This window comes from Mauremys mutica, chromosome 4 (genome assembly GCF_020497125.1).
Source record: "Mauremys mutica isolate MM-2020 ecotype Southern chromosome 4, ASM2049712v1, whole genome shotgun sequence".
In the NCBI taxonomy this organism is placed as follows: domain Eukaryota; kingdom Metazoa; phylum Chordata; order Testudines; family Geoemydidae; genus Mauremys; species Mauremys mutica.
Window position 1 is genome coordinate 61,679,218 of NC_059075.1, and position 13,555 is coordinate 61,692,772.

The following is a 13,555-nucleotide window of genomic DNA, read 5'->3' on the forward strand; positions in this document are numbered from 1 at the left end:
TTTCTCTCCTCCACAGAGAAATCCTGCAGGAGATTATTTCTCCAAGTGTTTCTGTTGGACTTCTTTGAAGTTCCTGTAACGAAATGTTTGGTAGTTGTGCTGATGGATGGGTAAATGTTTTATATTGGCTTTGCAGGGCAACAGCACACCACAGCGTGCATTTTGTTGTCATTGTTGCTCTTTAAATATTCTCAGAATGGTGTTTGATGTGGGAGTTCTAAGAGTGCATCCCAATACTGAAGACCTATTTGATATAATAGGACTTGAGCCCTGAAGGTTAGAAGAGAAACCAGAACAAATACTTCCTTAACTGGTCACATCATGTGCTGTCATTTTGAATTTACTTCTACTCAAACTGAGCTCAGTTTAGAAAATGTTCCATCTCTTGCAATGGAAGGTTTCTTGGGAGGAACTGGGAAGTGTGTGACAAAGGAATCCTACTGTCTCCCAAGGGAAGGTCTTGTCTGTCAATGGTTTTCCCCCAATGAATGATTTATATCAACTTTTGGAAGGGGCATTGAGTCACCTGTGTCTGCTCTAATAATCCTGCTGCCTCTGGAAGGGGTAGGGTGGAAATATTGGAAATGGCATCCTCTGAGAATCCTGCTGTTTTGGAATGAGCATAAGGGGTGGGAGTGGAAGCACTGAGTTTGCTGCTGTTTCTGTAGACCCTGGTGGCACATGGCGCACATCACTTCCAGTGTACCTTGTTTTTACTGGGGAAGCCCAAGGAGTCTCAAATAGACGAAAGAGAGCAGTGAAATTCTGTATGGTGGGAAACCAGCACAGCTTTGTACTTCCAGGGAGGCTACTGTAGTCATTGGTCAGCTCTTGCCACCACAAAACAGGAGCACAGCCAAACTCCATTGCAGGTGAGAGCAGCAATTCAGGATATCATGGTGACTGTCCCCAGTGAACTAGCTGAGGTTGGCTCAAGATTGTGCCTGTTGCTCCACTAGCTCCTGGAGGCATGGCTCCTGGCTGTCTTTAAGTTACGCACTGATAAGACACTCATGGATGATGAGGGAGGAGATCCTGCTCTGCTCAGGGCCAAAGAGCCCAGGGCCAGATTTTAAAAAGCATGTAAGCACCTGAAGATTTGGCTAGGCACCCAGTGGGACTTCCAAAAGCACACAGGTGCCTGAGTCCCATTGGTCTTAGGCATCCTACCTACCTATTGGTGTTTTTAGGTGCTTAGGTACCTTTACAAATCTGCCCCCAAGTCACGTGGAATACAAAGGCCCATTTGAACTGGATCCCTTTGCCTATCAGAGAGGATCTATCTCTAATCCCACACTGAACTTAATGGCTTCCACAGGGATATAGGTACTGGCCCATGAAAATCTCTGCTTCAGTGTCCTAAAACCCAATGATTCACAGCAGCTGAGATGATCTCTCCACACTCAGAGCAGCTGATAACTCCAGCAGGGAACCCATACTAGGTGCTACCAGAGGAAGAGCAGTGCTCTGTCCTTTCAACCATCTGGCTCTGGGCTGGCAATTTTTCAGAGACCTAATTCTCTCCCCTGTATCCAGATGGTGTTAGCTTTAACACAGAGGACAGCAAATAGACACTGTTAGCATCTCTTTATTTTTGTATTGCAAATATAGAAGTATACATTTATCTGGCTTGAAATTGCATAGAAGCAGAATTGGTATCTACTTATTTACAGTGACCCAAAGGGTAGGTCAGTGCAGTGTTGCCATAAGCAGTGGTAACAACAAATCAAAAGCAATTCAGTTAAATAAAGAAGTGGGACAAGGCTCTAGGGTCTCAACCGGTATGTCTACACTGCAATTAAACAGTCTGGCCTGGGTCGGCTGCAGGCTGATGTTTGGGCCTCGGGCTGGAGACCCACCCACCTTGTGAGGTCCCAGAGCTCTGGCTCCAGCCTGAGCATCTATACTGCAATTTTACAGTCCCAGAGACTGAGCTCCAAGTCAGCTGACACAGGCCAGCTGTGGGCATTTAATTGCAGTATAGAGATATCCAATGATATTGTCCCTCATAAGGATGGGATTTTTTTTCCCCCTAAATTAGGGTAGGAAGGGTAAACAGGCTGGGATGACAGAGGAAGGCCAGGTTCACATGGCAAACCCTTGCTAGTGTACCTATGGCAGTTAGGGCTGTGATTGACATAGCTTTGCTGGCAAAAATGCTTAGTGTAGAAGCAGTTATATATCTGCCATTTTGGCAGTATGGTTGTGTGTGTGTGTGTGTGTGTGTCTCTCTCTCTCTCTCTATAATGGCAAAAGCTGCTTCCATACAAGGAGTACACTCCTAGGATAGTATAGCTACACCAGCAAAGCGCTCCTAGTGTAGACCTGGCCCAAGATGGAGGACCAGCGAGAATGAAACCGACCTTAGGAAAGAGTTATGATAGCAGGGCTGGGGAGGGCATTTTCAGTCAATGGTATTTTAAACTGTGCCTATTTAGTTTAAAGCTTATTTAAAAGTGAGTGTCCGAAGAAGATATAAACTAGCTGGGGAAGGAGCATAGGGACTCAAGGAAAGTGGATATAAAAGGTGCCGTGAGAGGGAAGCAGACAAAGGCAGAAAGTTAATTCCAAAAAAGAAAGACCAGTTAGTCTCCTGATTCATTTGGTTTCTGTGTTACAGTTTAGAGAGGAAACTGTAACATAAGGGGGTTGTAAAAAGCAACATAAATCATCAATCAAAGCAAATAGGTGTAAGATTAAAACCTCATGAGCAAAAAAGCAGGGCCTGATTTCAAGACACTATTAAACGCTCACAGCATCTTAATCACTAGCCTGGGGGTGGGCGGGAGCTATAAATTACCTCCTCCAGACCACAACTGTACTGCTAGTGTAATGTCTCCTTTGTGCCTGCCACATGACTCAAAGGACATCTTTACTGCCCTGATGTCTTCAGACATCATCTGACTCCCAGGCAATGGAAAGTTGCCCATTAACTTCCAGGAGGAATGAATAGGGCCCTTAAGACTATGTCAGAAAAAAGTATTTATATACACCTGTCTACTTAAAAAAATACTTTGGTCATTTACACTAAGATATTAAAGCGCAAAGCTAAATGCAAAGATTAAAAGACCCATCAAGCTGAGCAGGGTTTTTATACAACATTCTCATGATGCACTAGTGTTTGAAGACTGTGTGGAAGGGTCCCATTTTTGAAGCACTTCCTCTGCCAGAACCAAATCCTTTGGGGCTACCATGCTAACCTAGTCCAATGCTGACAACGTTGGTTCGTTCATTTGCTATTGACTGAAAGTGTCTTAAAAAATAAATAAAGGCAATTAAATCTGTTATCTGTAATCCTCTAATTTGGGCATTCTAAGTGTCTGAGTTATCAGGCTCAAGCTCCTCCCAGCATGTTAGGCCCTCAAGACTGTGGCATGTGCCATTGGTATGGTTAATTGTGCCTAGAGTAATAAGATTTTGGATTGGATATACATCATGAGAAGGGAATTATTAACAGCTCTCCTCTAGTGTACATAATATTAGTGGGTGGGATTTTCCAAGGCAGCTAAGTGAAATTCAATAGGACTGGTGCTCTTAACCTGGATGCTTTTGAACTGCCCCCCCACCCCTCTTTATTGTGGGTAAATGTTCCATCTGTGCAGTTCTATGTTCTATCCTGCTCCTGGAAGGCTCCAGCTAGAATCAACCACGTGTAAGTAAGCAGCTTTTATCCAAGGGTGAGGGGGGAGAGGTTGGTTCTATTCCTGGGACTTGATGTTACATTTAGACGATGGTACCTAGATGCTGTGGTGAGGGGGGCCTGAGAAACACTGATGGTGATAGTGTCCCAGCCTTAGCCCACCTCACTTCCTAACCTGTTGTTAATCGCTGTCTCGCTTTCTAAATTTGGGAATCAATGCAGTGCATCTGAAAGGGGGGGAGGGGAATGGCAGTGGCATGAACTAGCCACAGTGCACGCAGGCACTCCACAGCATTCTTCGCTCATTTCTGAGCCTCGCTGTCACATCATTAAAAGGCATTAATTTTGGAGGATTGTGGGGTGGAGGTAGAATGTGCGTATGTCTCCTGTAGTCATCTCCAATGCAGAATGAAGCAGAACTGTCTAGTTCATAGTCAGTTTTGCAGTCTGGTGCATAGGCAGTTTGGTACTAGGAAAAGGTCCAGCAAGGGAAGACAGTATGTTACTTCCCACCCCACTCACTCACCCCCCTGGCTCTGTTTTCTATACGTCACCTTCTGCTTTGATATGTACCACCAATCTCACCAGAATAACGAAGGGTGGTGACATCTGAAAGTGGGTAGGCATAGCTGGCCCATGAAAGTGTGATCAGAACCAGCAAGTAAAGATCTCCATGTATCTGAATCACACCAGCGTGGGCAAATGCCTTCCCTGCGCAGCCTCCGCTGCAGCTAACTTAAAGCTTAAGAAACTGCACTGCAATAGGTCTTGACCCCTCCCAATTGTGAGAAACATGCAGCAGCAGCAGAGAGTGAGTCACTACTATGGTGCCAACAGTTTAAGAACTTTTGATAGTGTATCTCTGGGGAAACAGGCAGTCATGAGTGAGCCATGGGAGTAAGAGTGTCACCTGAACTAGGAGAGAGTTGAATGCAGGGCAGAGGCATGCTACTGAGCAGAGGTGGGACGGGGACGGGGGCGGAATCAAGGCTTATAGGTTCAGGCCAGTTGTGACAGAGGGGTAATTGCTCCTTGTTGGCATACACCGGAGCTGGCCCCGTAGAGCTGGAAGCAAGGCAGAAAACATGCTTAGCCTCTGGGAGGAGGAAGAATTGCTCACCAGTCTCTGCTAGTCAGTTAAGGATCTGCACTGAGGAGATCCCAGGAGAGGCACTGTCCATTGCTCCCCATTTGGAAGGGTGGTAGCCAGGAAGCAGGGCCTCAGAGCTGGGAGTGGAAGGTGGATAAATGACAGGGTGCGTGGCGCTCGGAGAGGAAGACCACAGCAGAAGGGGGCAAGGGAGGAAAAAATTCCTCTTAAAAGCAATAATAGTTATTAAATCATTTCATTTCCGCCCCATTTCTCCTGGAACAATCCCTCACATCTGGGAGCTACTTGTATCCTTACATCCATTTACCTCACACCAAGGATCATAATGAGGTATTATTTTTGGCCATCAAGATCTATAATTCCATTACATCGATTCTGGTTTTCTCAATGCAAGCTCCATTGGCAGAAGTGGACCTATCACCACCAAAGGGGCTGAGAACTGATAGTGTTTGAAACTATCCATTCTATAGCCAATGGTCCTGAAAAGCAGAGGAAGCTATGAGCCAAACTGTAAGTCACTGACTGCCCTTAACCCTGAGTTGGAGACACTCGGCACTTCTTGTTGGTGTGAAATGGAATGCAACCACTTCAGCTGTGTGCCTCTCCGCACCACACATGAGTTGTTGTTGCAGAGGAAATGGAATCTGTGCTTACAGTTAACCATCTCCTTCGAGGAGACTGCTTGTTATGCTAAATTGCGTACACAGACTGTAGGCCTTTGCGGGGTGTGAAGTGATCCTGACCACTATGAATGCAGCAGCCACTCTTCACTCAGGAAACATAGGTGAGGTGTAAGGCAGAGATCTCGGTGTATTCACACTTTGGTTTCCTGTCTGAAGGGAACAGCTTCTTTATGATACATGTATGTATCCTTGGGGCTCTCCTTTCACACTAAACATAAAGATAATGATTGAAGCAGCTGCACTTCGGATAGACTCTACAGATCAATAAAGTTTTGGGGCACCCTTTCCATCCTCCCTTCATACAGCTAACCCTCCCCTGTTACCTGAACGTTGGCAGCTGGGAATTCAGAAATGGCACCAGGGCAAAGCACTTCTGAGAGGTTTTGGGGCATATAACCAATGCTGGCTTTACCTTTTCAGTCTCTTTGTTTGGTAGGCTCTAACCAGTAAATATCAGATTACCTGCAAACTACAGTAGGAAGCCTTTCTTCCAGAACAGGGACCTGCCTCCTTAAGCGACAGGGCTGCACTATTAAGAGGTCAAGAAGAAACTATATTCTGCTGTAAGGACTTCCCACAAGGAGAGACAGGTATATAAAACCAAGCTGTTGTTCGGACTTCCAAGGTGGCTGAAGTATCCAATCCTGCTTTATGAAGAGGCATTTTAAGATTTATGTTCAAATAAAACACTTCTTGGTGGTTTCCCTTCAAGATGCACTCCTCGTCTCAGTTAAGTCCACCTCAGAGGAGTTTCTATATTATGTATTTAAAATAAACAACATCAAGAGCCCAGCATTCTACAGTAACGAGCCTAAATCTTCAGTTTATAGCAGTGGTGCCACTGTAATATGGGCTATTACTGCTGAATACTAGAGTCCTTTTAAAAATAAAGTTCATCCCAGGTAAAGTCCATTTAAAGAAAGGAAAAGTCCAGTTCTCACAACGTAGTGTAGTTGGGCATTGATTAGAACTTTTTCCCAAACCTCCAGGGTCAGGAACTGTGAGGTAAGTTAGCCCCTGAGGTAAGAAGCAAGTTTTCTTCAGTCAAAGGGATGCAATCAACTCCATTACTTATTTTTTAAAATACATAATTTTTCTCTTCATGTTTTTAAAAACATGCTCTGAGGAGCCTGAAATAATATTTTCCCCTCCCACTTCTTCTGTTTTTTCTCAGTTGCAGCGTTGATTTCAATTTAATGTTCCTCTGGTATTTCTGCCGATAAAGCAAGTGCAAACGTGGCTGTATTTGGTTACTTCCCTGTCAGGGCACCAGCATGATTGGAATGTGCAAAGCTCTGGGGAACACAATGGCCTTTATAAGTTTGCTGCTGCTGCCACAGCACATGATTTTTGGTATGTTAGATCAAAAGAGTGGTTATGTTGTTTGTCATTTCCAGCCAACTGTAACAATTGGATGGTAGGTTTGTTTTGTTTTTTCTTTCACCTGAGCAGATTGAGAGTGATTCCTTTCATGAACCACTGGACTCTGAGTCAGTGCAGCAATGCCATTGTTAGTTATATCCTGAAATCAGTGGCACTGGCTCAATAGGAGGGAACACTCTTGATGGAATGAAGTAGCAAATGCAATTTTCCTCATTAGATTGAGAATCCAGTGTGTCGGAGGATGCAGCAGAACACTTCTGATGTTAAAACATTACCCATCTGAAAGGATCTGAAAGTTGAATGGAGGAAATAAGAGACCAAATAAGAAGTTCCAGTTTGCCCTTTCAGATACATACACTCCCAGTGTGAGGTCCTGACCTTTGGAGGAACATTTCCTGTTATACTGGTGTAACACTCAGGTCGTCTGACAAGGAGAGGCCAGAGTCCCTCTCTCTTGATGTTTTTTCTGGCTTACAAAAAGGCTTCCCATCCCTGTGCAGACTGGTGCTCCTCAGCACCCCTGTTCTACCCACTGCCAAAGCCGAAGGCCGATCAGTGACATAGTAGAGATCATCATATGCATAATTCACATTGCCGCAGGGGAAAGTCTGTAGCTTCACCAGTTCTATCCCACCGATATTCCTTTGAGGACAGTGGCTTCTGCTCGGAGAGGCTGGTGATGCCCGAGAACTAGGGGAGGAGCTGCAGTTCCCATCAAAACCTGAATCTTCTCGTTCTGTGGTTGCTTTGAGCTTGGCGTTGGGACAGGAGCGACAGATATTTTCCATCACCCAGGATCCATAGGTTGGGTTCCAAAGGTTTTTGGTTTTGTGTGGTCTGTGTGCCGGCTGACTGCTTGATTCCAGCCTCTGGTTTGAGGTCTGTTGGAACCATGACCCACTGCTGGAATCAGTGAGGCATGGTAGGCTGGGACCTCTGCCAGTCCAATTGCCAAGGTTCTCCACCAGCAGCTCCTGTGGACATTGTCCAGCTTTATGCCCTGCGTGATGGGTTTCTAATGTTATGGGAGCCAGCTGAGGTGTGAGTGATGGGTTCACCAGGAAAGGGACCATCCCACTGGAACTATTTGGGCACATCACAGAGCTCCCCTCATCCTCTGATGCTGGTCCACACTCAATGGGCAGCTCTGTGTTGATCACATCAGGGTCCTGAAACAAAGGATCCAGTAATCACATTTTACATTCTGAGCATGTCCAGTTGTGACTTTTCCACACACTTTTTCAGGGAAGTGTTCAGAAAAGTGAGATGATGTTAGCAGTAGTTAGTGCCAGCAATGTGTAGTGCAGCCATCAGGGGCGGCTCTACGTTTTTGGCCGCCCCAAGCAGTCATGCCCGGGAGGCGCCGCGGGAGCAGCGGACCTCCCGCGGGCATGACTGCGGAGGGTCCGCTGGTCGCGCGGCTCGGCTGGACCTCCCGCAGCTGCGGGCGGTTCGCTGGTCCGGCGGCTCCGGTTGAGCTGCCGCAGGCATGCCTGCGGGAGGTCCAGCCGAGCCGCGGGACCAGCGAACCGTCTGCAGTCATGCCTGCGGGAGGTCCAGCCGAGCCGCGGGACGAGCGCCCCCTCCGCAGTCATGCCTGCGGCAGGTCCGGTCCTCCCGGGGCTCCGGTGGACCTCCCGCAGGCATGACTGCGGCAGGTCCGCCGGCCCAGCCTGCCGCCCCCCCCCTACATTTTGCCGCCCTAGGCACCAGCTTGTTTTGCTGGTGCCTAGAGCCGCCCCTGGCAGCCATGCATTGTGCAAGCTGCCAGGCACCATTCTGATGGTGCACCTCACTTATGATTTGCCAACACATTTCATTTAAGGGCTTCTTTTGAACACGGGCTGCCATTTTGTGATACCTTATTGATATTAATGAGTAGGCAGAGATCACCAACATTTAATAATTTCCTCTTGCATCTTAAACTAGGCTTGGATCCAGGTCTCCAGCAGCAAAAGGCTAGCAGCTTATCACCCCCCCGTGCCCTCTCACCCCCCTCTTCCATGCCAGTTCAGCTGTGACTTTCAAGGAAGTTTGAAAAAACTTGTTGAAGAGTGAAGTAAGGGCCTTAGAAGTTGTGATGGGCTCTGGAAACCTTTCCTTCACAAAATCAAAGACTCTTCACTACTGAATGAGCTGGGAGGTGGAAGCAGACACTTTTCATAGGAAGGGATTGTATGCATGCTGGTGGGGTGGAGGTAGGTGAGATGCGATAGATGTACAGAAGCACAAATGAAAATACTAGCTGAAGTATATGCCAAGCACAAAGGGAATTGGGAAAGTAATTAGCCAATCAGAGCAATCCATTCCCTCTGTTTTGGGTAATGATGTTTGTATCATAGGATGATCTGGTGCCATAAACAAGTAAAAACTTACCTGTGTGCAGTACTTGATTCTTTCCAGAATGGTGGAGAAATTGGGCCGGTACTCTGGACTGTGCTGCCAACATTGCGTCATGATCCGGTAACTTGAGACATAAATACATATTTATGCCAATTAATAATAAATAATGATAAATCAAACCTTCAAATCAATATGGATTCATTTTTCAGGTCTGTCTCTGGGCCCAGTTCTCAGGTCCAGAAGAACTGCACTCAGCACAGGACCCAAGGGGCAGGGCAAAATTGGCCATGTGTCATTTTCATGTTCCCTGATCCTGGGGCCATGAGGGAAAGGGAAGGTGCAATTACTCAGTGCAGCTCTAATTTGTGCCCAGCTGTCAATAGTTCCAAGGGGATTTTCTGGCAAATGAAGAATTTCTGGAGAGCACCTGTGCATGCTTCAGTCATGCTTTCTGTCCTCCGGCCACACACCTGATATGCTTCCTAAGGCAGGTGAGTATTCACCACATCGAGGAAATCTGCTGGTAGTTGGTGGCAAAGAGGGCCTGTACAAGACCCCAGAAATGGAGCCTGTATTTTTAATTGTATGGAAATTTATTGGTGATGAAAGTTGCCAGGTTACCAGCCCTAGACATTGAAGTCATCGTTTTATTCACAGAACAGGTATAACATGGAAATAGCAATATAACCTTCCTCTCTTTGCCCTGCTTATGTGCCTCAATCAGGTTTTGGAAGGACCCTCTGGTATGAGGTAAGTGTGTAACTGAATCTCCCATTCCCATTGAACCCTGGGCCTCTCTGCTGAGACTGCTAAATGGGTATCAATGGTGTTCTTAACTGAAACTTGTGTTTAACCTTTGAGGAAAACCTAGAGTAAATAGTTGTTTCGTTTTGGGTGTAGAGAGGGTGGCAGCCATCTTTGATTAGCCAATCTGAATGTTTACTAGCCTTTGACTTAGATATAAGGGTGAGGAGATACTCACACAGGCCCTGGGCAGTTCTTTGGTGGATCCATTCTTCCTCCACTAGTGACAAATTCCAGCACCTCCTGGTTGGTTTTGCAAGGATAGGGCATGTAGCCTAATGAGAAGATCTCCCACAGCAGCACACCAAAGGACCTGCCACAGAAACCAGCCAACAATGCCCCTTAGGCTTTGATTTGTACCCTATTGGCTTTAGAATTTGGTGTAAAAGGTCTTCAGACAACACTATCTTGGTGCAGCATCCTAAAGCTCCAGATTAATCATACTGACGGAAAATCAGTGTGATTAAAATAAGGGTTTGTCTATACTGGAAAGATAATTTGGATGAAGTTGGGGTGTGAAGTTAAAGCACAATAGCTATTTCGGAATAACTCCATGTGTAGACAAACCCTTAGAATCAATCTGGATTGTCACCCAAACCTAATTTTGTGAGGTTCCAAAATGTCAGAATAACTCCTTTTAAAGTGGTGTTTCTCTCTGCACTATCTGGCTCTTGAAGTGGAAATACCAAAGCACCATTAAGGTGGCATATCTGGCTTGACTGGCAACATAAAAGTATCAGACATTGCATGAGAGTTCCACTTTCTGTAGACTCAAGATGTTTGCATAGGTGTCCAAACATTTGAATGTTCATAATACAAGAACAAGGGGGCAGCCAATGAAACTGAAAGGTCACACGTTTAAAATTGACCACAGGGAGCTCTTTTTTGCACAACACATTTAACCTAGCAAACTCCCTGTCACAAGATATCATTGAGACCAAGGGTGAAATGCTGACTCCACTGAAGTCAATATGAGTTTTGCCACTGACTTCAATCATACCAGAATTTCACCAATCCCTGTCTGATGGGAGCTAGGAAGAAACTTCTGCTAAAGGTAGGTTATCTATAATTGCCCTGTACAGGTATTGTCACACTTTCCTTTGAAATATCTGGTGCTGGCCACTGACTGGTCTGCTCTGTTATGACAGATAATCTATTCCTAATCTTTTGAAGGTCCAGGCATTGCTAATTAAATACATTGTCAGGGAACTGGATCAGTGTGGCATTGGAAGCAATGTGCCAGCATCGCTTTAAGAGGATACTGCATTGATAGACACAGTTCTTGATAAACTGAACACCTTCCATTTTCCAGTATGTTTTCACAAATGCTCTACTGATGGAGGTACTTATTTAAAACAGAAAAAGTTTATCTGAAAGGCATTTATATAAATACCATTCCCTCAGCAGCTAGCTAGAGCTTCCACGTAAGTCTACTGTCATTTTATATTTCAGTGTCTCAGCAATTCAGTGTGATTATGGAGATAGCAGCAACTAAGAAGTCTTTCAGCTATGGATGCTGAGTGATAGATGCTGAGGGCTGACAAGTTAGAAGTGTCTGACAGTGATGTTATTGAAAATCAGGCTCCTGCTTGTTTGGATTTTAAAACTGCTTTAGTATCAGGCATTTAAACTGCCCTTCCTCTCTGCATTTTGCTGCCACATACTGCAAATGTGCAGTCCTGCAGCCAGCTTTTGCAACCTGGACATGCTGCACCACTAGTACCTTAGCATAGTGTTAGGGCACTGCAAGGCTGACAGAGATGCTGTAAACCAGCTCCTCCTTTCCACAGGCTGCAGCCCCTGGCAGTGGAAAGCCCTGTTGGAGTCAGGAGTTCAGTGGTGCAAACCTGCTGTAAGACCTGGTCTGCTGATGGCCCAGAACCATCTGGAGCAGTCCATAAAGTAGGCAAGGCTGGGTGAAGGCATAAAGTCGGCAAGGCAGAGATGAAGCAGGGTCAGCACACGTGGGAAATACACTGATTAAGCATATCTTCCAGGCAGTCCCTGCCAGGTAAAGAGCAGCAGCATCTTCCCTCAGCAGTGAACTCTGCTTCTGGAACAGCTGTCCCCCAGGCTGTAAATTGTAGCCATTCATAGCATAACATGAAGGGGTGCTGCATACCCAAAGGAGTGTGTCTGTGTATTTTTATGTATTCTATTTATGTTGGGCCAGATTCTTAAATTCTCACTCAGGGCTCATTTAGTCAAAACTCTAATTTAAGTCAAAGTGAAGATTTCTTGATTTCTCCTGTTAGGACTTTGGGCAACTTTGACATGTTTAAAGCTTTATTGGTGAGAAGACCTCAATTCCTGATGACCAGCTGATGTCTCCACACGTGCATTGGACTCCCTAAACCCCGCCCCTGGCTTGCAGAGGTGAGTAAAAGGTAATCATCACCAGGTATCAGTCTTGGAGGTGAAGATCCCCTCTAAGAAAGCCTCTGGTGGCATCCACTTGACAGGCAGCATGGCTCTCCCTCCTTTGCGATAGTAGCTGGCTCTGGGAAGATGAAATGCAAGCAAGGAGAATTAAGGGCTTAGAATCAAATTCCATGGGGCTGAAATGGGTCAGATGAATAATGAGTCTTTCCCACTCCACCCCAATTGGGGGCAGAATAAACCCAGACAATTCTGTGTGAGAATTGATAAGCAAGAACTTTGTAACCCTCAGAGTTGATAAAAGAGATGAAAATGAATTATTTAAAGATGATTCCTGGGCGAAACAGGGTCTTTGCACAAATTCAGGAAGCTTGGCCTCTGGTTCAGTGATGGAAGAGGCTAATATCTGAACCAGGGCCTCCTGAAGAACGTGATGCCTTGAAGAATTCACTTATTTTTGGACGGCCAGATGAATGCTTGGCTCTGTATCCTGTTTTCCCATCATTGAAACTCCACCACAGAGACTGGTTACCAAATGATTTCCTGGCCTGGTTTTCCTGTTACCTGCACTTTGTGTGGTCACCTGCACCGGTGCACACTGAATGGGAAGCAGGTCTCAAGTGCAGCTATTTTGAGCTGGGGTGGATTTTACACCCACTTTGTGCAGGTGCAATGACTGTCCAAGGTAGGGTGACCAGATGTCCCGATTTTATAGGGACAGTCCCAATTTTTGGATCTTTTTCTTATATAGGCTCCTATTACCCCCCGCCCCCCCACCTCGTCCCGATTTTTCACACTTGCTGTCTGGTCACCCTAGTCCAAGGTGCAGAGCAACAGTGCAGTGTTTATTTCAGACACCTTGTGTTTGTCACTAGATTTTTTAAAACTTAAGTGCACTGAATGCCAATGAGCTGGAATTGGTGAATGCATTTGTGCATGCTAGTCTGGACCCCAGAAACATTAGTGGTGTGCCCCAAGGCCCTGCCTGGAACAAACCTACATGGAATGTCCAGATTAGCATGTGCAAATGTGTTCGCTCAGTGACTTTCAACCTCCTTTTCAGTTGTGGACCCCTAAACATTTCGAATGGAGGTGTGGACCCCTTTGGAAATCTTAGACATAGTGTGCAGAAGCCCAGGGGTCCACAGACCACAGGTTGAAAACCACTGTGTTAGCTAATTTAACTGACAAGCAATTAACTGGAGTAAATAT

General features: G+C 45.8%; 1 protein-coding gene across 3 annotated transcripts in view; it reads right to left on the minus strand.

Annotated features, from left to right (window-relative positions):
- Positions 1-1,572: 1,572 nt before the first annotated feature.
- LTK (leukocyte receptor tyrosine kinase) overlaps positions 1,573-13,555 on the minus strand; it is a 163,414-nt gene continuing 151,431 nt past the window's right edge. For all 3 annotated transcript variants that reach the window (XM_045016813.1, XM_045016812.1, XM_045016811.1), the window contains exons 26-29: positions 12,363-12,464; positions 10,143-10,277; positions 9,194-9,284; positions 1,573-7,986 (exon numbers count right to left, since the gene is read on the minus strand). In XM_045016813.1, the coding sequence (XP_044872748.1) occupies positions 7,216-7,986; positions 9,194-9,284; positions 10,143-10,277; positions 12,363-12,464 (1,099 nt within the window). In that variant the 3' untranslated portion in view covers positions 1,573-7,215. The remainder of the gene's footprint in view (positions 7,987-9,193; positions 9,285-10,142; positions 10,278-12,362; positions 12,465-13,555) is intronic.